The sequence below is a fragment of the Chiloscyllium punctatum genome, chromosome 32, assembly GCF_047496795.1.
Source record: "Chiloscyllium punctatum isolate Juve2018m chromosome 32, sChiPun1.3, whole genome shotgun sequence".
NCBI classification, from domain to species: Eukaryota; Metazoa; Chordata; class Chondrichthyes; order Orectolobiformes; family Hemiscylliidae; genus Chiloscyllium; species Chiloscyllium punctatum.
The window spans coordinates 68,045,996-68,070,760 of NC_092770.1; the positions used below are offsets into that span (position 1 = coordinate 68,045,996).

The window sequence follows — 24,765 nt, forward strand, 5'->3', positions numbered from 1 at the left end:
TGTCCTTGTTTCAAAAAAAAAGGAACTGGTAGTTGGCTATTCAACAAACGATCTTTAAACTGTGTACATCACTTACTGCTCCCCAAGGTCCTGTCCGCCACTGACTCCCCCGTGATGGGTTGTTCCACGTATTCTGACCAGCCACGTCCTGGGAGGGATAGTCCGCATGGGTTTGTGGATAATCGCGCTGTGGGAACTGTGCAGGGTAGTCATGTTGGTGATACGTCGGGGGGCACGGGGGCATACTGCATTCTTGCTCCTGAGGCGGTTTCCCTATGGCATTGCAGTCACTCTCGTCCGTGATCGTGATTTGATGGTGGTAGCTAGTGCAAACAACCTGACGAGTGACCCTCCCAGAACCACAACTGACAGAACACTGCAGGGAAAAGAAACAAACAAGGAATTGTCAATGTTAGTCCCATTTACAAAGAGCATGTAGCTCCCTTAATGGCCAGAAAGATGTCTCCACAACTATCTACCCAACCATGTATTATTTTAAAATGATTTTAAAATATATTAGTTAGGGATAAATGCAGAGTAATACGGTAGGGGAATGGGTCTGGGTGGGTTACTCTTTGGAGGATCAGTGTGGACTTGTTGGGCTGAAGGGCCTGTTTCCACACAGTAGGGATTTCAAGTTAAGTTCTAAAATACATTAAGTCTCTACTGGAACTTTTCTTTCATAAAAGGAAAAAGCCCAAATTCAACTCTGGCTCAATTCTTGTCAACATTTCTTGCTCCTGCTACAAGGCACTATCGTCCATTTTAAGGTATGAAAACCAGATCTACACTTAGCACACCAGACACAGCCTAACAGGTTTCAAATATTGTGGAGATGCAGGTGTTGGATGGTGCGGACAAAGTCAGAAGTCACACGACACCAGGTTATAGACCAACAGATTTAGTTAAAATTACAAGCTTTTGGAGCACTGCTTCTTCGTCAGGTGAAGTGCCTGAAGGTTTAACATAGATTGATTAGTCTTGGGTTCTATATCCCTTTAATTGCATCTCAGGGGCTGGTTAGCTTTTTAAATTCATTTGCTGACCTGAGATGCTGCTTTTGAAGATTTATTCATCTATACATCAATAACCCTTTGCTCTTCTACTCCATTCAGTATTTTGGAGACATAGGTGATATATTTTCATGGAAAAAATAAAACTACGGCCTCTTCTTTTATGTTAAAGTTTATTACCTACCCAACTGATGAGTTTGCGAGTCTTCTAATGACCTCTTCAATTTTGCTGAATCCTTCTTCAATGTTAACTCTATGTCCCAGTTTGGGATTACCTTCAAATATTGATACTGACTCGCTTATTGTCAAGCTCCAGACATTTGGAATAACAGTGGTTCCAGCACTTATCCTTGGGTAACTTCACTTTCAACCTTTTCCTAATATGGAAAACTATCCTTTACTCCAACTCTTCTTATTTCTTTAGCTACATTTGCTATGCATCCAATTCCTTGCCCTTTATGCCACATGCCTTAACCTTTATCTTGAATTGACCATGTGGTAGCTTATCAGAGACTTTTTCAAATCAAAGTATATCACATTGTCCATGATTTGGAAATGCCGTTGTTGGACTGAACATTTTCCACGTCTACATTTTCTATTACCTCTTCAAAAGGATACCAACAGGTTGATTAATGATAAGCTAGCCTTTTGGGTTACATATTTACTATTTTTCTACCTTGCATTTGTTTTCAGATGATTTTGATCTTTTGGGATAGATTCCAGTACTTTCCAATCACTAATGTTAGGTTGGTTAGTCTACAGTTCCCAGGCTTAATTCTATGTCTCTTCTTGTATAAAGGAGAGAAAAAAAATATTCTGCACTGTAAGATAAGGTTTCCTCAAACCATTTATTACAAAAAAGGTAAAGTTGAGAAAAAAAAAGCCATCTGGAGTTTGTGTGTTCTCTCCCCCAAAGAGGGTGGTGTCAGAGTTAAGGTAATAACAATGTGGCTTCCACCACATCCCCCCCACCCCAGCCAGAATTCAATGTGAACAAATCCTCCTCCATGCGAATGTGGACTCCCATTCAATTTGTCATGAGTATTTATGTGGTAGTGTTTTGAATAAAAGGTCATGGTTTTCTAACACTAAAGTTCTCTCATAGCAGAAGATGGAGCACTTACGGGTGACCATTCCCCAGCATGCCATTGTCCACAGGGACTGACGCACGTCATTGTCTCAGGAGGGCGAGGCAAGTGGGCACAGAAAGATTCATCGGCAATGCCGCCTTGAGCATCTCTGCAGCTGACGTAGCGAGCACGTGCTCCTTTCCCACAGGTAACTGAGCACTACAACAATAACAAGCTTTAAAAATCAAATTGTTTCACTCTTATAATGACCGTTCACATTTTCAACAATGGCAAGAAGGAACACCAGGGAAATATAAACACAAATTTCCACATATTACATGTTAAATTTAAAACTTCACAATTTAAACTAGGCGAGGCACATAAACTTCACAAGAATGCATAATGTCAACTATAATGTATGTTCGCAATGTTTAAAACAGAAATAGGGAACTCAATAAAACTGGAACAGTCTGAATCATTTATTTAAAGTGGCCCTTAAATTTTACTAGTGTTTAATCTATTCTTCTAAGTAGAGCACTGCTACATTCACATCAAAACATCTGGAGTTCCACTGCAGATCATATAGAAATATTGTGAACCAGTTGTTGAGAGGCAGCAGTGGAAATTGCATTAGCTATCTGATGCCTGTCTGGATAGGAGATTGCAGTAACTTGGAGGTACCTTGCAAGAAACAGCAGGCATAAAAGGGCACCTGTTAAAACGCAGCAATGCTTATCATGTATGTAATTTAACTACAGATTTGTGTTGAGCACATGGTACAGCTTTCTCCACATCTCTCTGCTGAACTGGAGCCCCATAAAGCTTGTTCTCTTCCATCATGGACAGATAGCTATACATGAGCATGTAAATACTGATTAGCAGCAGAATGGTAGGTACAGATCGCCCACTTGTGATGCCACTGGATTTACTTGGCATCCTTTCTTTGCTCTTAATCATCAACAATCAAGCTGCCAAAGAGGAAAGGACTAAAACCAATAACTAAAGCCTTGAATGAGAAAAAATAAAGACCTGCAAATGTCCCTCCACCAACATGAGAATCAGACTTGACTGAATATTAATTTTGAAAGCCTGATATTAGCACTACCATCTCAAACCAAATGCTAAATTCTACAGTGTTATACTTACTGCTGTCTTGGGGATCTTTTGCTGTGTGATAATTTATTAAACCTTCCTCATTACACATTGCCAGATCCAAAAAAGCCTGATCTATGGTATCTACAACATATTGATTTAGGAAACAGTCCCTAATCTACGCTGTGCGTTCTTTGTCATGGCTACCTCTGCCAATATGATTTTCCCCTATCTACATGAAGATTGAAGTCACCCATGATTCATGTAGTGCCTTTTTCCCACATGCCATCATTACCTCTTTAGTACCCTCCATTTTAATTACTTTAACGCCGGTGTCAAAGCCTTCAGTTACCCAAATCCCAAGTTACGGAACACCCTTCTAATTCTCATGTCTTTCTGATTTTTTATTCTCCTTAAAGTAACTCTTAAAAATCATTGAAATGTAGTTCTTTAACAAGCTTTTGTCCCATCTTCCTAACAAATTTGATATCAAATCTTCATTCACAACATTCCTATTGATTGCCTTGGGACATTAGAAGTGCTACATAAATACAAGTTAATGCTGTTCTTCATAATATTCTAGCATGCCCTCTTTGCTGTGTACCAATTTCCCCTACTTATAAACCCAAGTAACCCATGTGCCCTTTTCAAACACCTAATCATTTGTCATGCTACACTTAAGGATTTACATATCTCCTTTGTAAACTTTCTCTGGAGATCTAGATTACACCTGTCAAGTTGTGCCATTTATTGCACACTCTGTTGCTATCTTAGCCCTCCCAAGGTGTATTTCTTCACATTTCACTTAGATGTGATAGTTTCTTATTAAAATAGAGTCACTTACAGGAGTCCAGGATCCATATCTCCATTGGGTCATCATCCCTCTTTGAACAGCTGGGCTTGTGGTCGTGACTATCTTCGATGGCTCCAAACAAGGAGGCATCTCACACTCCTGCGTAGAATTTTGTCAAAACACAAAAACAACCTGTACTGCATGATGAACTTTGGGTGATTTTTTTAAAGTCATGGGAGAGAACATTCTATCGAGTGCCACTTTCATACTTAAGTAATATGTGCAAATATATTCTTGCTTTGTCTAAATGCAACACAAATAAAGCATATGGATTCCACTTACTTGAAGATCTTTACTGTGTTTATTTGCAGCTAAATTAATACATATTGTACAGAGTAATTCCTAGTCACAGCCTTTACCTTGTGCGACAGACTAGACAGCCTGTGGCCATTTGTAGGTTGAACTGTTAAAGAGAATCACTCCAAAAGGTGACAGCACAATAGTCAGCTGAAAATCTCTCATTGTTACAATGGTTGAAGTTTCAAGGAAATGTAACATTTTAGTTTAGAACATTTACTGTTTCCATTAAAGTAACTGATTGGAAGAAACAGAATTTGTTTTTTTCCTTTACCTGGCTATCCCTTGGACGAGTTGCAGCATTGCACTCTCTGTCATCTATAACTGCACCGTAAGCACCTACTACACACCTCACTGCACGCATTTGGTATCCATGTCCACAAGTAGCAGCACACTAGTGAAAAGCAACAGGATAAAGGTCAGTAGACTATCATATGACAATACATTCAGGAAAAATACTTGTTCAAAATGCATTTTTTTTTCAGATGTATGTGAACAAATAATTCTGCTTAATAAATATTATATTCTGTAACTTAAGACGTTGTCTTGCAGAGTTACCCAGAACAGTTCTAGTGCCTCAGTGACAATTCTACACCTGAAGACATCATACCAGACTCGAAATATTAACTCCACAGGTGCTGCCAGATCTGTCAAGTTTCTCCAGCATTGTCTTTGCTTGTTTCAGATTTTTAGCATCTGCTGAATTTTTCTTTTACACCTTCCAGTTCCATCAATAAACTTGTCAGGCTAGTAAATTACAAACAGTATTCTCAAGGATTCAGAGAATTGTACCCTCACTTAAATTCACACATAGGATTACTGACTCTAGGCGTGCCTCAGTTCCAGTCGTTCATTAGCAACATGCCATCTTGGAGCTACTTAATGTTACAGAATACAATAGAATCCCTACAGCGTGGAAACAGGCCCTTCGACCCTCCAAAGAGTAGCCCATCCAGACTCATACCCCTACCCTATTATCCAACATTTACCCTTAACTAATGCACCTAACCTACACATCCCTGAACACTATGGGCAATTTAGCATGGCCAATCCACCTAACCTGCACATCTTTGGACTATGGGAGGAAACTGGAGCACCCGAAGGAAACCCACACAGACACGGGGAGAATGTGCAAACTCCACATAGACAGTTGCCTGAAGCTGGAATTGAACCCGGGTTCCTGGTGCTGCGAGGCAGCAGTACTAACCACCATGTCAAAGAGGTGTCACCAAGTTGGTCCTTTTTTTTCTAAAAGCTGTTCCTTTTCTCAAGGATACTGTGTCCTTGGTCTTTTTTCAGAGGGGACGTAAACAGCTCCTGGTTCTGAGTAGACTGGTCTGGTACAGAGATTAAGGGGTATTGAGAGGTCTTTGTGGTTATATGTAAACAGATGAGACTTCAGGCCAAAGTGGTTGTGTTTTAGAAGTGACCTGTATAATGAAAGGGGAGTGGTCAACTCTCTAGCTGAGCAAGTTCAGTCCAGAACTAGTTGGGTGTTCAGCTTTGTGGAAACAGTCTCTCTCTCTCTCTCTCTCTCCCTCCTTCTGCCTTTCTTTCTTTAAGGGGGCTTGCTTATTGGGACTGTTATGTATATTCGGAACAGCATAATTAAGTCTTAGTTTGGATAGTCTGAGTTCTGTAGGGGTTCTTTATTCTGTTCTTTGTGTTTCATTATATAATTTTGTGAATAAATGTTTGTCTGTTTTAAAACCTGGTAGTCAACTTGGCTAACTTACTCTGGGTTATTTTTACTGTACATTTACCAAAACAAATTGCAAAGTTAAGGTCTGGGCCTGCCTGCTTAAGAGTGGTCTGGCTTAGTCCAGCACAGATTGAGGGCTCTTTGCCAGATTTTAAACAGTGAGGGGTAGGGTGTTGGTTTGGTCAGATAGACAAAGGTTGGGATAGTAATGGCTCTTTCAGTCGCCAGAAGCTTTCTGGAAGTGGATGCAGTGACTTTGGAAGTTTTGCAAAAGGTGGATAAGACCAAGCTGCAGGAATTAGCAGAGAAGCTGGGATTGGAACTGCCTGCTTCTGTGAGGAAAGGAGAGATAATTACAGCAGTAATTCAGCATTTAAACTAGCCACAGGAACCATCAGAATCTATACAGATGGCAAGAATTCAATTGCAAATGAAGCAGCTTGAGTTAGAGACGAGAGATAAGGAAAGGGCAGCAGAAATGAAACCTTTTGAGTACAATTAAAAGCAGTAGAGAGGGAAAGAGAGAGAGCAGCAGAAGAGAGGGGCAAAAAGGGAGAGCGTTTGAAGTTCAGAAATTGACCCTTAAAAAGGAAAATCAGCTAAAAAGGTTGGAGATAAAATCTGAGGGTAAGCTTAGTGAGGAAATAATGCAAAGAGAGTTAAAATGGCAAAGTTAGCAGCTGAAATGGCTGATGATTATGAGCTGGTGCATAAAACACGGTTTGGTTTCCAGAATCAATCTCAGTCCATGAGGGACAGAAATTGGGGCAAAGAGAAATCTTCACGTGGAAAGGCAAAGGTAGATTTCAGTGAAGATCATAAGGATAAAAAAAAACCCTTGAGGGGACAAAGAAGTTAAAAAGCTCCAGTGTTTTCATTGTAACAAAGTGGGCCACATGAAATCAAAGTGTTGGTGGTCTAGGAGAAAAGCCATATTTAGGAAAACCAGAAAAGCCTGGGAGTTTTGTTGGATTAGTAACAAAAGGCACAAGGGAAGTTGGACAACTGCCTCAGAGTATACAAGATAATCAGAGGTTGATTAAGGAGGAAGTGCCACATTTGCTTAAAAAATACACATGTAAGGGTAAAGTGTATTCACATAGGCCAGGAGCAGTAGGTAAAGAGGTAAATATTAAGAGACACAGGATCCTCTCAGTCTGTAATGCCGAAGGATGAGGAGATATGTACTCCTCTGAGGGACTATCGCCAGAAAAAGGTACTGGTGACAGGAATTCACGGTGAGACAAAACGTGTTCAGTTATGTAAAGTGAGGCTAGAGAGTCCAGAGAAAAGTGGAGAATCTGTGGTAGGAATACTGGACAAACTCTCAGCTCCAGGAATACAATTTGTCCTTGCAAATGAGATCGCTGATTCACTGGTAGGTGTGCAGCCTACTCTAGTTGAAAAGCCAGTGGAGATGCAGGCAACTGAAGAAATGAAGGATGTCTATCCAGGAATTCTCCCAGATTCTGTGATCACAAGATCACAGAGGAAGAAGTTGAAGCAGGAGAGATCAAAAGGCACAAATAAGGAAGCTGACATAGCTTTATCTGAGACTTTTTTGATCAGATAAGTGGCACAGAGCAGGAACAACTAGGTAAACATGCCAGTATGTTTAGCTCTGCTACACTTATTGAGTTACAGCAGAAAGATGAGAAGTTAAAACATTTGTATCAAAAGGCAAAAAGAGAGTGTGTTATTACTTAACAAATGATGTCATAATGAAGAAATGGAAACCATTAGTCATGGTCTGGGCCACCTGCTTAAGAATGTTTTGAGTGACCTGACTTAGTCCATAACAGAGATTTAACTTTATTCCCTGCCATCAAGGAGAACACTCACTTCAATAATGAATAAAACTTCTGGCTCCACATATAGAGAAACAGATATCAGGAATTTCTCGCAAGCTACTTGAGAAAAACATGTCTTATCATCGTGTCAGATGTTCCCTGAGCAAAGCTTGGTCACACATCACATCAGCCCCTGTTGATCAGTGATTCTATGTGTTGGGAGTGTGAGTCGTTGGAAATGCAGAGTTACAGCACCAGTTTCCTGCCTACAAGCCTGGCATACTTGGCACTTAATCCCTGACGTACATCGAGCAAACTTTTTAGGGACACCCACTCACCTGGCCCCACACCCCAACTTGCCATGACGCGCACTCCTGCAGCTCACAGGTTCCAACAGCCTCTGGTTTGATACCTGGATTGCAGAAGTCATCCTGCAGCTGTTCATTATTCAGTAGGCATGATACTTGTCGATGTCTTGTGCCCTTTCCACACGTCACGAGACACTAGAATAATGTAAGTGGCTATTTAATGGTTGCTGAAAATTCAGTCCCTAAGTTAACAGCTTACATTTGCTTCTCAGGATGGAAGAGCGAAAGAACTTCTATTCAAAAAGCTTCATTCACAAATTATAAATGGCCTAGCTTTAATGTGAAGGCTCTGGTGCTTTTGTTCTGGAATCTCCCCCCCCTTTTTCCATGGATGGGCAAATCCAGCATAACGTTCTGAACATTAGGGTTATGCTGTTCAGCAGTAAAGTCAGGAGATACCTTTTCACAGAAAAAAGGTGGTGGAAATCTTGAACTGTCTCCATGAGAAGACTGTGGATACTGGAGCAACAGGAATTTTCAAGACAGAGATAATAAGATTTTTGTGAAAGGCTAGCTAGCTATGGATCTGAAATAGCTTAACTAGAGTTAAGATACAACGTAACTAAATGGAGGATGAGACTGGAGAACTGGATATCATTCTATACAGTCCTTGATGTGTACCTGTTGCAAATTCTAGTATTAATCTTTATAGTTCATTTGTTTCATTAAACTCTTGCTTATATTGGAGCTATTGTCATATATATTTTAAAACTGTATGGACAGTTTGAGAAAACATTAACCTATCAGGTTGGAACTTGTACATTTTGTCTAAATTACAAACTTTTATTTTAGTTTTCCCACAGGCCATATGGTAACACAGCTCAGGGAGAGAGCAAGTTATGGATTCTCAGGCCTCTGTTAATGCTACACTTTGTCGACTTAATACAGCTCTGAGTGAGTCACAGCCAGATACTCCCTGTCTCTTTGATACAGAGTCCAGGCAATGTCTGATGGCTATAAACCGAATGGCAAATATAGTCACGAGTTTCCTCCAGTCTAACACTGTGCAGTAACACTTTGAATTCTATATTTAGATATTCCTAAGGTTAGCATTAACATTTGCTTGCTCTCTTTTAACTCCTTAATGCTTTACTCACTTCGCTCCATTCACTGGCCGTCCATTCAGGGCAGGGAAATTCATTGCAAATCTGCGATACAACATTCTGATGCTCATTGCACTCTTGGTTAACAAGGTGTCTGCCAAGGTTGCTCATGCAGTACCCTTCCCGGGTCCTTGTTCCACCGCCACAGGTTTTTGAACACTGAGAAAACCAAACAAACGATCTGTAAGGTTGTGTATGCGGGAATGCCCAATGAAGGTGTGTTACAAATTGGAAATACAGTATCATTCTCTCTGTACTCTAAGCAGCCCTTCTTTCTGCACGGACTTCATCTCAATGCAAGTGGATATTGCCTATGTTAGTAAATGCGTGTTTTACAAATTTCAGACAATATGAATGATCATCAATGCTCTCTGACTGAAGTTCAATTTTCAAACAAAATCAGAACACAAGAACTGGGAGCAGGAGTAAGCAATTCATCCCCTCAAACCTGCTCCACCATTTGATACTACCATGGCTCATCTCATCTCAGGCTTAACTCCACTCTCCTGCCTGCTCCTCATAGCCTTTTAACCCATCACAAATCAAATATCTGTCTATCCCCGCCTTAAATTTATTCAGTGTCACAGCATCCAATATATTCCACGGCACTTAATTCCACGATTCACAACCCTTTGGGAGAATGAATTCCACCTCACCATTGTTTTAAATTTGCCACCCTTTAAAATTATGAGCTGTCATTCTAGATTACCCTCCAAGTGAAAATGTCCATTCTATATCTACTTTGTCAATCCCCTTCAGCAACTTATACTCTGCAGTTAAATCTCCTTTCATGCTTCTAAACTCAAGCAAGTAAAGGCCTAACCCATTCAATCTCTCCTCATAAGACAACAATTTCAATTCTGGAATTAATCTGGTAAACATTCTTCGAACTTCTTCAAAAGCAATTACATTCTTCCTCCAGTAAGGGGAACAAAACTGACTTCAGAGCACGCAGCTGCTAATTGCCGAACCTTCAATGCCAATGATAGTATGTCTAATAAATGTAAGTCTGTCCACGGGTTGAGAGGGTTGGGTTGCACGCTTGAACCATTACCTGTGACCAGGATGTATAATGCCAACTGGTTCTGTGACAGTCACCATGACAGGGCTCTCTGCTGGGAGGTTTTGACTGATCCCTGCAGTATCTGTCGTCTATTGACTCACTGGGTCCATTACCGCGGGTATACTTCATGCAGCGAATGTCTTGCGTTCTGTAGCCTGGTCCGCACTGTGCCGTACATTCGCTCTTACCTACTGTGTGCCACCTAGGATCAGAGCAGAGCTACTTATATTGTAAAGTCAATCGTTTTTAATTCAACCGAGAAGAACTAATTCTATGCAACATCCATAAGATTATGCTAAGTTTTCTTCTGACCTGACGATTTTGATCACACTCATCAAGGAGTGGATATTTTTGTTCGACCACATCCCCTCCCCCCCCCCCCCCCCCCCCCCAAGCAACAATATGGAAAGGCTGCAGGTACAACACAGCAGTGGGGAGACTTTTGACTTCTGATCAAAATGGGCAGGGCATCACTGCAGTGAGCCACATAATGCAGGCGGCCTCACACACTCTCTGGGATAACCAGCTGCACACCCAAATTAAAACTGCATCCAGTGGACTTCAGCTGTCTGAGGTGCCCATCATATCTCAGGCAATGTGAGTGCCAGCTCTTTATTTTCCAGGCATAAAATGGGTTGCCAGCGGTCAACACACATTAACTTCAATAGAGCACCAACACATTTGCCTGTGTGCCCATTTTATTCTCACACAGCACCGACTCTTAACGGAGCTTCCCTGGGTGGCCAGCAGTACTTCCCTGAGTACAAAGATTGCTTTCTCATGTGAACCTGAACAAATTAACAAATGGGTTGTGATCATAATCCTGCTGAGAATCTGGGAGGCTGGACCCAGAGGTGAAGATATCTAGGGAGTGGGGAGGATGGGGAAGAAATGGACGTTGCAATTTTGCCGTGAGTGCAACTGTGGCAATTGCAAATTGCGAGGCAGTGACTTTAAAGTTGCAAATAAAATTGCATTTGACCCCAAATCTGCTCCATTTCCAGGATGGAAAACAAAACACAAGTAAAGTGAAGGTCTGGTCATCCCAGAGTTCCATTTTCGGGAATGCAAAATGAGTCCAAGTGGATTGCCCTTGATTCCCAGGTTTAGGCAGAAATGGATTTATATTAGAATGAGATATACAACAAGACTGTTCAAAATAAAAGGCTGCTTCCACGCATCATTCAGTGTCATTTACAATTCAGTTGTTCCCTCCAGCATTGTCACCCCTTCGTTCATTGCCACCTCTGTTTAAGAGTACGGTCATTGTGAAGAGCATATGCCTTTGATAACAAGACCCCTATGATTTCCTTTGCAGCAGACATCTCAGTGACTCAAATCAGAAACACATTGTTGAAAGTTCTGTTCCATAGTGACCAACTAAAATATTGGTCTTTACCTTACTTCACAGTCTGTGTTGCACGGCTCAATGTCAGGGACTGGGCGAGGTAAATGTTCGCATCTTTGGTCAGAAACAACTAAGTGATCACTCTTACGCACACAAACCACCTTCCTCCTCCGTTCCCCTGTAACAGATGGAAGCAGTTTGGCACTCATTTTTGTGTTTTACAGCAAATTCAGAGTCTGCCCAAAGGCAAATCTGATGTTTATAGTATATGGTAGGTACAATATCTGAATATGACAGCTTCTTTCAAAACACCTCAATTATATACAGAACCACCATCTGGTTGTAACAACATAATTCCATTGCAATATGTTGTAAAGAAACAAAGTTCACTGTTTCCCAGGATCAAGGAGAATGGGGAGCAATACAAATCAAGACAAAAGCAGTGGTACATAGGAACATTGGAATTAGGAGCGGGAGTAGGCAATTCAGCCTTCTGAGCCCACTCCACCATATAACATGATCATAGCTGATCTTATCCTGGTCTCAACTCCACCTCCCGCCTGCTCCCAATAGCCCCTAGCCAGCTTTTCATCAGAGATATATCTGTTTCTTTCTTGAATCGGTTGATTGATTCTCTGTCTCCAATGAGCTCGACATATTCACAACCCTCTGAGAGGAGTACTTTCTCTTCATCTTAGTGTTGAACCTCCCTCGTCTCACTCTATATTTATGACCTTTTGGTTGAGACTGTCCCATAAGGGAGAACATCTGATCAAACATCCACCTTATCAATCCCCTTCAGCATTTTATATATCTCCACTAGCTTCCCACTCATTCTTCTGAATTCCAGCAAGTACAAAGCCCAAGCTATTTAACAGCTCCTCATACGATAACCCTTTCACCCCGGGATTATCCTGGTGAACTGCTTCCAGTGCCACTGCATCATTCCTCAAGTAAGGAAACAAAAACTGGACACAATACTCGAGATGTGGTCTCACCAATGCCCTATATAATTGTAAGAACACTTTTTTACTTTGATAATCCAGCCCTTTTGCTATAAATGCCAGGATTCCACCTGCCTTTCTTATTATATATGTTGCACTTGTTTACCCAGTTTCTGTGATTCACGAACAAAGATGCTCGCTCACCACTGATGAATTTTGAATCTGCTTCCTATTTAAATAATAATTTGCCTGTATAATTTTCTAGTCAAAATGGATAAACTCGCACCTGTCAGAATCCGGCCCATTCCTGTAGCCTATTAATATCCATCTGTCACCTCTTTACCTCCTCATCCTTGCCTGCTTTCCCAGCTATTTTAGTATCATAGTTTGGGAGAAGATTTGTAGCTCGGGTGCTCATTGTTGTGGTTCTGTTTGCCGAGCTGGGAATTTGTGTTGCAGACGTTTCGTCCCCTGTCTAGGTGACATCCTCAGTGCTTGGGAGCCTCCTGTGAAGTGCTTCTGTGATCTTTCCTCCGGTATTTGTAGTGGTTTGAACCTGACGCTTCCGGTTGTCAGTTCCAGCTGTCCGCTGCAGTGGCCGGTATATCGGGTCCAGGTCGATGTGCTTATTGATTGAATCTGTGGATGAGTGCCATGCCTCTAGGAATTCCCTGGCTGATCTCTGTTTGGCTTGTCCTTTAATAGTAGTGTTGTCCCAGTCAAATTCATGTTGCTTGTCATTTGCGTGTGGGGCTACTGAGGATAGCTGGTCGTGTCGTTTCGTGGCTAATCGGCAGCACCCCACTAGTTACAATTCGCCGTCCAAAGAAGAACCCATTTAGCCCGACCCTCTACTTTCTGTCAGTCAGCCAATCCCCTATCCAAGCCAGTACTCTACCCTAAACTGCCTGGGATCTAACCTTCTGGATCAGTCTTTTATGCAGTGCCTTGGTCTATTACCTTCTGGAAATCTAGTTAGACCACATTCACCAGATCCTCATTATCCACGTTGCTGGTTACATCCTCAAAGAACTCCAGCAAGTTTATCAAGCACAGCATGCCCTTCATGAAACCATGCTGACATAGTGAATTGAGCTTTGTTTTTCCAAGTGTTCAGATATCCCTACCTTTATGACTGACTGCAGCAACTTCCTCACTACATCTACAGTTTCCCTCTATCTCCTTTTTTTGAATGAGGGTGGCACATTAACACGTTTCCAATCCACTGGGACATTTTCAGAATCCAGGAAGTTTTGGGAATGTCATAACTAATGCATCCACTATCTCTGCTGCCACTTCTGTTAATGCCCCAGGGTGCAAGCCATCAATCCCTGGCGACTTATCTGCCTTCAATCCCATCAGTTCTCCCTTCTCCCATACCTTCTCCCTAGCTGCATTAATTTCACCAAGTTCCTGTGCAGTAACTGCAGTTTTGTGGGAAAATGATCTTCCACTGTGAAAATAGAAACAAAATATTGGTTTAGTGCCTCTATCATTTCTCTGTTTCCCCATTATTACCTCACCATTTTCATCCTCGAAAGGGCTAACATTTAGATTAGATTACTTACAGTGTGGAAACAGGCCCTTCAGCCCAACAAGTCCACACTGACCCTCCGAAGCACAACCCACCCAGACATTTACCCCTTCACCTAACACTACGGGCAATTTAGCATGGCCAATTCACCTAACCTACTTTCACTATTCTCTTTGTTTTTAATAGGCATTTAGAAGCTTTTGGTAACAAAACTTAAGTTTTCTACTCGTTTCCATTCGCAGGGGTATACTGGTGAATTCAGGCAGGTTTATATTGCAGGTAGATAAGCAGGAGGCTGAAAGAACACAGCAAGCCAGGCAGCATCAGGAAGTGAAGTCAACGTTTCGGCTGAAGTGTTACACCTAAAGCGTTGACTTCTCCACTTCCTGATGCTGCCTGGCTTGCTGTGTTCTTCCAGCCTCCTGCTTATCTACTTTGGATTCCAGCATCTGCAGGTTTTTGTCTCGAACCATGTTTACCTTACAGATCATACATCAGATCTGTAATGTGCTATCTTTGGCTAATCTGGGGTCATAACCATTTTCCCCAGTTCCCCAAAAATCTTTAGCTTTGGACAATTAATTTGGCTCACTTTCCAACATTGTGGTGTTGACATTAAACAAGTGCAGCTACATTCTGCTGCATTATTCACATCATATATCTGAGAAAGATTTCATTTTTGATCCCCCAGTCTGTGTTCAGTTAGTTAATCTCCACCCAGGCTGTGTTTGGGCTACTGAAATTGCCCTAGTACTTCTGATTTTTGAGGAGAAATTCAGCCACATGGAAGGTTACATTTGTTGAACATCCAGTGATGTGCTGAATCGCCACCAGTACTCAGAACAAGGAATCACATATCAACAGTAGAACATAGAACAGTACAGCACAATACAAGCCCTTCAGCCCTAGATGTTGCACCAATCTTTGTGACAATGGTCACATCTGACATGAAAAATATCAAAATCTTTCATAACAGTGACAGGAAAGGAATCAATGCCTTCAAGTGAGGAGACTGGGAAAAAGAATTGCAGAAGAAAATTGCAAAGATTTCCCTTTACTGCAGACCCATCACTGCAATATTTTCCCAAAATCTGTGTGCAAGTCCAATGTTAATCGTTTCAAGGTATAACGAAGATCGGAAAAATAAAAACAAAGAAAAAATTCAGCAAGTACTCAGCAGATCAGGCAGCACCTACGGAGAGAAACAGAGTTACCATTTTGGGACTAGATTACCTTTCTTCTGAGCATTTTGAACAATTTTTACTTTAATTGCAGATTTTTGGCGTTGCAGTTTTTGTTTTCAAAGATTAGGTAATTATGCTTTCATCCACTGTGGCCAAACCCCCAGTACATCTTCTATCGAAAACAATTAAAACCTTATCGTGGAAGAAGTGAGCAACACCAACTGATTTGAGGGGAATCAATCAGCAGGAACTCCCTCCTTTGCATACATAATTCAGAAGTGTCCTTGGGATTGCTTGTCTTAAATGTAATTTGGCAATAAAGGTATAAGTCCCTTATCCGAAATGCTTGGGACCAACTGGTTTTTGGAATTCAGGATTTTTTGAATTTCAGAATAAGTGACAGTTTGATGGTGAAATTTTAAAAAATCTTACCAAACAGCAGACACATGGAGTAAAACAGGCCCTGAAACAGAATTGAGGCCTGCCAGTGCTGGGTCATGCCCCCACAAGTTGCATCTGAGTGACACGCATCGAGTGGGTGTGGAGTTGGGTTAACTGTTTGCACGCCAAACAGTCATGTTAGTGAGAAAAAAACTTCACGAAAATCCTTCAGATTTCGGAGCAATGGTCATCAACCTGTACTTACTGCCGTGCTCTTCCAGCACCACTAATCCAGAACCTGTACTTACACTCTGGCCACATAACGAAACTTAAGAAAGAATTGAGTTTGTGGGAACGTGTCAAAGAAACATTAATTGCTCGGGAGTGCTAACAGGAACCAGAATGCAGAAATGCTCTGTTTTCTACTTGTGATGTGACAGGTTAAAAACAGAAGGACAGAATTTGTAGACAGTTGTAATAAAGCCAAGAGGTTCTGAAAGTGAGTGTTCCCTCGCTCTCCTGTGACAACTCCAGCAAAAGACCCATGGAAATGTTGTAAAGTCATACACTCTACAAAAGACTCAGGAGATGGTCATCACTGACTAGCCTAGCTTATCTTACCCATCTTTAATTGCCATAGACATCAGTTAAGAGTCAATTACATTGCTGTGGAGTTACATGTAGACCAGACCAGGTAAGGACTGCAGCTAATGAAGAACATTAGTGAACCAGATAGATTTTTCCTAACAATTATTTCATCGTTTAGACCCTTAATTCCAGATTTTTAAAAAAATTAAATTAATTTCAACTTGCAGCCCCAGAACATTATTTGGGTCTCTGGATAAACAGTCTAGTGATGATACCATTAGGCCATCTGATTGTCACCAGCCAAACCCATATTAAACTTACTTTAAGACATAAAAATGCAATGGAAATAACTGTTGGAGTTTACCTTGGCACAGTCGGCTACATTGTTGCCATGAACCATATGGATCCCACACAAACTTCTCCAGTTGGTCTTCAATGGGTATATTAAAAGAATAACGAACATCCGGATTGTACAAATTTCCAACAGATAAAACCTAGCAGGATATAAAACAGTTTGAGAAAATCAACAAACATTTAGATACTGTAACAAGTACAAAATGGTGCTCCGAAATTAAGAGTATTCTTGATGTGTAGTTAGCAGAGGAAGTTCGTTGTTGCAAACACAGAGGAAAATAATTACCAATCAATAAATAAGCAATAAGCCATTATCGTTACAAAAAAAATCCCACCTGCAAAATCAGCTCTTCCTCAATCCGATCAGTGCAGTTAATGCGCTCCACGTCATTGTCTGAGCCACTGTATTCAATTGTGGCGCCCTGTACATTTATTTCTCGTTTAAACATGCTCACCACAAAGTTTCCATTCAGGATGAAATTACCTCGACTGTCAGATAAGGCTGAAGCACAGACCAGAAATATTCCATTAGGAAAGCAGGGTTCAAATGTAGATTTCTAAAATTTCAAGCTCAGCTTTTATTATTGCTCCCCCCCCCCCGAAGAATGTTGACTCTTTAATTTGTGAATGCAAGTGTTGTGTCTGTAGCTGTAACAGAGAAGGTAATTCTGTACGTAATTCATGGTGAAATCAGTCAATCACAGTGAGATGAGAAACTAATTTGTATAATGTTTTGGTGGTCACAATGCTACCTGAAAGACTGTATGATTTGCTTTCTTCTTCTGGTGTGGTTAGGTCTTCAATGTCCTCATGACCCAACGTATCATTGTATTACCATCTCATCTAAACAGCAGCACCTCTGTCAGTGTAATATTCCTTGTTAGCCGAGTTTCTGTGAATTCTGTACTAATGCTTGATCCCACAACTTTAGAAGGAAAAAAAAGGACTGCAGATGCTGGAAACCAGATTCTAGATTAGAGCGGTGCTGGAAAAGCACAGCAGTTCAGGCAGCATCCGAGGAGCAGGAAAATCGACGTTTCGGGCAAAAGCCCTTCATCAGGTTCCGGATGAAAGGCTTTTGCCCGAAACGTTGATTTTCCTGCTCCTCGGATGCTGCCTGAACTGCTGTGCTTTTCCAGCACCGCTCTAATCTAAAACCCACAACTTCAGACACAGAGAGTAATCAACTGAATCAGAATGAAACAGGAGCGATTCCATTGCAAGGCAATACATTGTATCTTAGCTTTTGACACATCATCAAACAAGAAGAAAAGTTCTTCCACTGAACATCATTCACTAAACTAACTCACTTAATTAAAATAACCTTCAAGAGCAGGACTAACTCTAAATAAATCACTAAACCAGTGCTACCATTCAATATACAGATCATCATCTTTGAAAGACGTGCAAAAATTAACATGAAGATAATGTAAGCTTTATGAGCCGCTGTACTTGGCCATCAAGACATTGTGCATCAAGACGTGATTAACCCAAACCCAAGGTTACTCATGGCAAGTCAGAGATTAAGCCACTATTAGGAGGGGAGGATTGGTGTGGAAGTGCTAAGGGATCCACATTTACTGGAAAAACATGGAAAGATGTAAATGAAAGATTGTCTTTAAAGTTGAGTGTTGTGAACACTCTTCGAATGGTTCCCTGAGAATATTGTCTTCTTCATCAGTCACCAAAAGATACATTAATCAATTTGCACATTTCCTGGACAAGTATACAGAAAATGAGAGATCATATTTTTACCCTTGTCTATTTGTTCAAGGTCATGGCCAAGAAATATGTAAAATTTGACAAAAGATTAGCGTAGCTTTCATCTTTCCTAATTTACTATACATCACTGTTACTACACGGTTCTGTGCAAATAAACTGGTATAAATTCTGAACTGAAAACTCAATGCCAGAGATCACAGTGGGTCAGACAGTATTGATTGAAAGAAAGCAAGCTAATATTTTATGTCCAGATGATTCTTCAGAGCTAGCTTGCAGCTCTGATGAAGAGCCATCTAGACTCGAAATGTCAGCTTGCTCTCTCACCATGGATGCTGTCTGACCTGCAGCTGCAGTAATTTTCTCCTATAAAATTTCAAATATTTGTTCAGGACATCTCGGCAACAAACTTCAATAATGGTGAGATGAAAATTGCAAGAAAAACCCAACTAGAAAACAGATACTCTGGGGAAAATTCCCTCTGATTGCAAGCAATCCCATAGATCACGAATCAGGGACTTCTGCATCATGAAAGAGGAGGTTAAGAACCATTCAAACCAGTGCTCTGCAAAACACATGAAGAGTCAGCTGCATTAGACAGTTGAGTCATTAACTTGAGGCTGAATCTACCTGGTTGTGTCAATGGGAAAGAAAACGTACTGCGCTAATTGAAAAAATGCAGAATATTCTGCTGGTGTCCTGTCTCTGGCAACATTACCACTTATTCATCTCAAATCTGGTTTTATACTGTGTAGCTTAGATTGACTGCTCTATTTACTTACATAAGTACATTAGCATCCATGTAAATGTACATCTCCATATAATGGGAAGTGGAAACTGCTGGTAAAGCAAGCGCTGAGTATACATTGACTTAAAAAAACCCGATAGATTACGTTATCTTATGCTAACGTCACAAAATGTTCTTTAAGGCAATGTATGTCATGGACAGTGTGAGCTTTTAACCAAATCAGAGATCCTTCTCAACAGCATAGAAACTAAAGGTGTGTAGAGGTACAATACTTTGAAAAACTCAATCTGAGTATCATTGAATTCAAAAGTTTCAAAGTAGAAAGTAAATTTTGCCTACAATGGTCGAGACAAAGTCAACTTTCCTTAATGTTGTAATTACTGATTACATGGTTTGGGTGATTGGGACTTGAAGGAATTGTTAGAAGTCAAATACATCATCTGCTCCAGTGAACTGAGGACTTAAAGAATCGAATAAATAAAACAGAATAATTCGCAAAATGCTTACCGAGGTAGTTATCATCTTCTGGCTTCCCTGAATAGCTGTGCTGCCGTACATCAATATTGGTCGCTCCTGAAGGTATTCTTACTACTATGTTATATCCTTAAAATAAATGAATAATATGAGTACAATGAGCAAATAAATCTCACAACATAAGCAAAGATTTGATCTTTTGATGCAAGTCAACAGTGAATTTGATTTTTAATCTTATGCTCTGACCAGGTTGCTGCAGCTCACTCAACAATAAGAATAACTTCTATTTACAGAAAGAAAGCACTTAGGTTTCATTGGAAACTTTCAAGACCTGAAGGCTATTCCAAGGCACTTTGTTGGCCTGTTTTTGAAGGGGAGTAATTGCCATGAGGTTGGAAACATGCACAGCAAGGCCACATGAACAGAAATTTGCTGGTGACCAAATATTCTTTCAGTTGATTGAGTGATAAATAGAGTCACAAAGCATGAGAAAAGACCCTTCGATCCAACTCATCTATGCCAACGATGTTTCTTAAATGAAACTAATCCCACTTGCCAGCATTTGGCCCATATTCCTCTGAACGTTTCCGATTCACGTATCTATCCAATGCCTTTTAAACTTTGCAACTGTACTTGCATCTATCACTTCCTCTGGAAGCTCATTTCACATACAAACCATCTGCTGTGTGAAAAAGTTGCCCCTCAGGTGTCTTTTAAATCTTTCTCCTCCGACCTTAAAAACATTCTCCTCGTTTTGAACTCCCCCATCCGCAAGAAAAGACCTTTGCTATTCATCTTCTCCATGCCCCTCATGATTTTATGTACCTCTAAGGTCACCCCTCAACCTCCTACACTCCAGTGAAAAAGGTCCCAGTCAATTTTTATAACAAATCCACCATTCCCAGCAACGTCCTGGTATATCTTTTTGAACTCTCTCAGTTTATAATATCCTTCTTATAGTTGGGTGACCACAACTAGACAGAGTAAGCCAAAAGTGGCCTCACTAATGTCCTGTACAAACCTCAACATAATGTCCTTACTCTTATACTCAAAGGTCTGAGCAATGAAGGCAAGTGTGCTAAATGCCTTCTGTCTCCTGCTGTGAAGCCAATTATGTATCCAATTGGCAAGCCCTCCCTGAATCCTATGTGATCTAACTTTACTAATTAGTCTACCATGCAGAACCTTGTCAAAGGCTTTAGTAAAAGTCTATGCAGACAATGTCTACCACTATGCCCTCATCAACCTTTTTGATTAGATCAACAAAACTACTATCCAGTTTGTGAGACATGATTTCCCATACACACTTAATCAGTCCATGCCTCTCCTAACGCACGCAAATCCTATCTTTCAGAATCCCCTCCAACAACTTAATCACCACTGATGTCAGACTCAATGATCTATACTTCCCAGGCTCCTCCTTACAACATTAGCCATCCTCCAGTACTTCACCTGTATTGTAGGTTATACAAATATCTTGGCTGGGACCCCGACAATTTCAACTCTAACCTCCCATAATGTCCTGTGCTACACTTTGGATCATGTTCAGGAAATTTCTCTACTTTAATGTTTTCTAACACCTCCTCTTCTGTAATGTAAAAGATGTTGAAAACAAGATAAGATGTTCTTTTTTCCAAGTGGATATTTACTCAACCTGCCAGATGTGTTATGAAACAGGTGGTACTTGTACTTGGGCCTTCTGGTTTAGACATAGGGTCACTATCACTGTGCGACAAGATTTTTATGAGAAGCTATGTTTAATGTTTCATTTGTAAGACCACCTCAAGGTTACACAACTATCTCAGCCTAGATGCTGAGTCTCCAAAGTGAGACTAGAGTCCAAGATCTGTTGACTCAAAGGTATGAGTGCTACCCATGATCCATTTGCTTTTAGTAAGAATGGATGCAAGCTCAAAAAGGAGATGCAACCAAAGGCTGGGCCCATCCTATTTTGCGACATCTCCTTAGCCCATCACCCTTGATTTGTTGATCTACACTGTCAAGACATGAGGGGAGGTAGTGCGTAATGTCACTAGATTAGTCATCCAGAAATTCAGTCTAATATTCTGAGGATGTGAGTGCAAATCCACCATGGTAGACAGCGAAATTTGAATCCAGATTTGAAGTGACTTAATGACAACCATGTAACCCCTACGGCCTGTCGCAAGAACCTACCATGAGCGAAGGAAATCTGCCATCCTTACTTGGTCTGACCTCCATGTGACATCCAGATCCACAGCAATGTGGTTGACTCCTAACAGCTTGATGGGTAATAATGCCAGTCTAGCCAGCAATGCCCACAACCCATGAATGAACAATAAATAAAAACTAAAATAGGTTTGTATTTAAATTCCACGGTCAGGACTTTTCCAATCAAAGTTAGAGAATGGCAGGAAGCAACTTCTGAGGTCTAATTTTCACCATACCTCAGGGCGAGTTCTCTCATTTTTGTGCTTCTTACGTCATTAAGCTTGAATGCAAGATGCTGGGTGCATGACTCAGCAAATCATGTGGTGCAGAAAATGGAAGTGCTGAACAGAGCAGAGATCTACTGGTGCCATATTTACATCCCAATTGGACACCACTACAAGCTAGGAACTACTCCTTGAACTGTGGTGCCCTCCCTCTAAATGCTGACAAGATGGCGCAGAGGAAAACTAATTCCCCTTTCATGGAGAAAGATCTTGATCTGTTGGTGGATGGGTAATGGAGTAAAAGTCAGTCCTCTTCCTTACTGCCCATGACAAAAGATCAGCTCATCAGACACAGCTCCACCACCCCCCCCCCCTCCCCCCCCTCCCCCGCTCCTACCCCCGCCTCCCCAGTGGAGGACGATGGGCAGCGTAGGTCAGTGTTATCTCCATCATGGAAAAGGAGACTCACCAGTGTAGTTCAATCACATCCTGTGCTCCAAAAAGGAGGAGAGGCATCATCTCTCTGATGTCTCACACTCACAGGGCCATTCCTCACCAACTCTGCTACTGCGCACACATCTCAATGAGGATTATGAGCTATAACACTTAGCATCACCGTATAAAATGTCCACTCAAAGGCTCACACTAACCTCACCCTCGACTACTAGTATCCCTCCCACAGGCTGAGAGATCTAAAGCAGGGGGCTTGGGAGGAATGAGCACACCCATGAGAAGACAGCTGTTAGTGCTGACAGGGAGACAGTGATGGATATCAAGGACTGCCCCGATAAAGCCCCTGACATAATCACTAAATCCCCATGACTGACTGAGGCCAACTCTCAGACTGACAGGCCATGACCCCTCCCCGAACAGATCTCTCAACAGTGTTGAGACATGTGATTCCTGGACTGCTTCCATTTGACCATGAAGACTGACAACAGTCCAATCTCCAGACTGGAAGAGCACAGAGTCACATTGGACAAAGCATCTAACTGACCTTACCCAATGCCTGGACTGGAATAGGACTGACCTCTCCACTGGCTGCGGCATTGCCTGCTGACCGTCTGGAGTCCACCCTCACCCTATCATAGCTGACTATCACACATCGCTATTTCTTCAAGTATATGCAGCATTTTGCCATATAAGCTGCTGGCACACATGGTAGGATAACCCTAATCTTAACCCTGACCCAACTAAATCCAGGAGTATGTACCTAGTTCAATGGCAGTGTTAAAAGGCCTGTATAGATAAACCATATACCTGACTGATCCTCCATGCATTCCAAACTGCCAGAATCATACAAATCCTGACTGTCCCCCAGCTCCACAGCTTGGAGCCTTGAGGTCATGGCGAACTGCACTGAGGCCAAGCCCAATGATGACGTGAGGTGGGAAGAGCATGCTCATTAACCATAGGAGGATACTGTGCAGAAGAAACTTTTCTAATTGATTAACAAGCCAGTAGTTGTTCTGGAAGCTGCTATGGGCACTGATATGTGACATGACTCCAGGTACCTGCATGTTTTACCAGTCGGTTTTATTGCAATGCCTAATGTTTTGCTTATGGAGAAGGTTGATAGCTTATTGTTAACACAGCAGGCAAAGGTACCAATGAGATGAAAGTGCATGATAATAGCTTGTCGACACCTAACAGTGCAACTCCAGACTCCCCATCATCTACATGAGGGCTTTATTGAGTGGATTTCTCCTGACATCACAAATCCAATATTCAGATTTGCAACCAATTATATCATTTGGTCTGCCATCACGATCTGCACTTCAGAGAGTAAAGTTCTGCTCCTTGTATTCAATACTCTCCATCACCTCATCTATAATTTCTTGGAGAACTACCAAACTGCAGAATGAGCTGATTTTCCTTTTGTATCCTTTCTCCATTTGTCCAGCTTTGGTTGTCACATGTTCAGCCATCACTCTTTGAACCTCCCTTTCCTAACACACTCATGCAGCCCACCTTCAGTTCAGCAATACCATATACTACTGAGTGACTCCAATTGAGTGTCGGGTTAGCAACTGGCTTATTCTCACAGCCATTTTATTTCAAGAAGTCATCACAAACTCCAAATGGCACCATCCATGCAGAAGTTTCATAAGCACTTCACCTGACCATCTCCCCATGAGTGATTAGCCGCTAGGATCAGTGATTTAACTCCTGTTCTGTTACCAATGCCTCTCATTCCAATATGTTGAATGCTCCACTGTGTGCACAAGCAATTATTAAGGAATTTACAAACCGAGGCTGAAGAAATGGAGCAGAAAAAATATATTAACTTCAAACAGATTTTAAAAACTATCACTTTCCACACAATTAGAAGGAGCGTATGTTGTTCACCAATCACTTATAAAAATCACCACATTTTTAGGTTAGTTTTGAACTTGGCTTTCCATCTGCAAAACATTGATTAAAACTGCAACAAACACATTAAATTTCCATCGTCTCGGTTGAGGTGGATTCTCCATTGTCGGTAATCCTATTTAAAGGTGGACCATCATTTTCAAAATGGTAAACAGATCTCCTAACACTGCGGCCCCCTCATTTTAGTATTACTTTAGGCAACTGCATCCAATGAGCGTGCTCGCTGAACTTTCTGTGACCCGCCACGTGTTCTCATGGCAGCAGATGGAAACAAGAACTGGATTCTGTTCAGAACTAGGGGTAATAGCTCTGATTACACTTAAGTGCATTACACATGATTGGATACTACGCAT

The 24,765-nt window shown here is 41.3% G+C and overlaps 1 protein-coding gene across 2 annotated transcripts in view; it reads right to left on the reverse strand.

Annotated features, from left to right (window-relative positions):
* LOC140458248 (A disintegrin and metalloproteinase with thrombospondin motifs 20) overlaps positions 1-24,765 on the reverse strand; it is a 378,126-nt gene that overhangs the window by 142,474 nt on the left and 210,887 nt on the right. For both annotated transcript variants that reach the window (XM_072552607.1, XM_072552608.1), the window contains 11 exons: positions 19,659-19,754; positions 17,020-17,186; positions 16,695-16,824; positions 11,751-11,877; positions 10,343-10,553; positions 9,283-9,447; positions 8,156-8,320; positions 4,600-4,719; positions 4,020-4,127; positions 2,138-2,302; positions 77-376 (listed from right to left, as the gene is read on the reverse strand). In XM_072552607.1, coding sequence (XP_072408708.1) covers positions 77-376; positions 2,138-2,302; positions 4,020-4,127; positions 4,600-4,719; positions 8,156-8,320; positions 9,283-9,447; positions 10,343-10,553; positions 11,751-11,877; positions 16,695-16,824; positions 17,020-17,186; positions 19,659-19,754 — 1,754 coding nt within the window. The remainder of the gene's footprint in view (positions 1-76; positions 377-2,137; positions 2,303-4,019; positions 4,128-4,599; positions 4,720-8,155; positions 8,321-9,282; positions 9,448-10,342; positions 10,554-11,750; positions 11,878-16,694; positions 16,825-17,019; positions 17,187-19,658; positions 19,755-24,765) is intronic.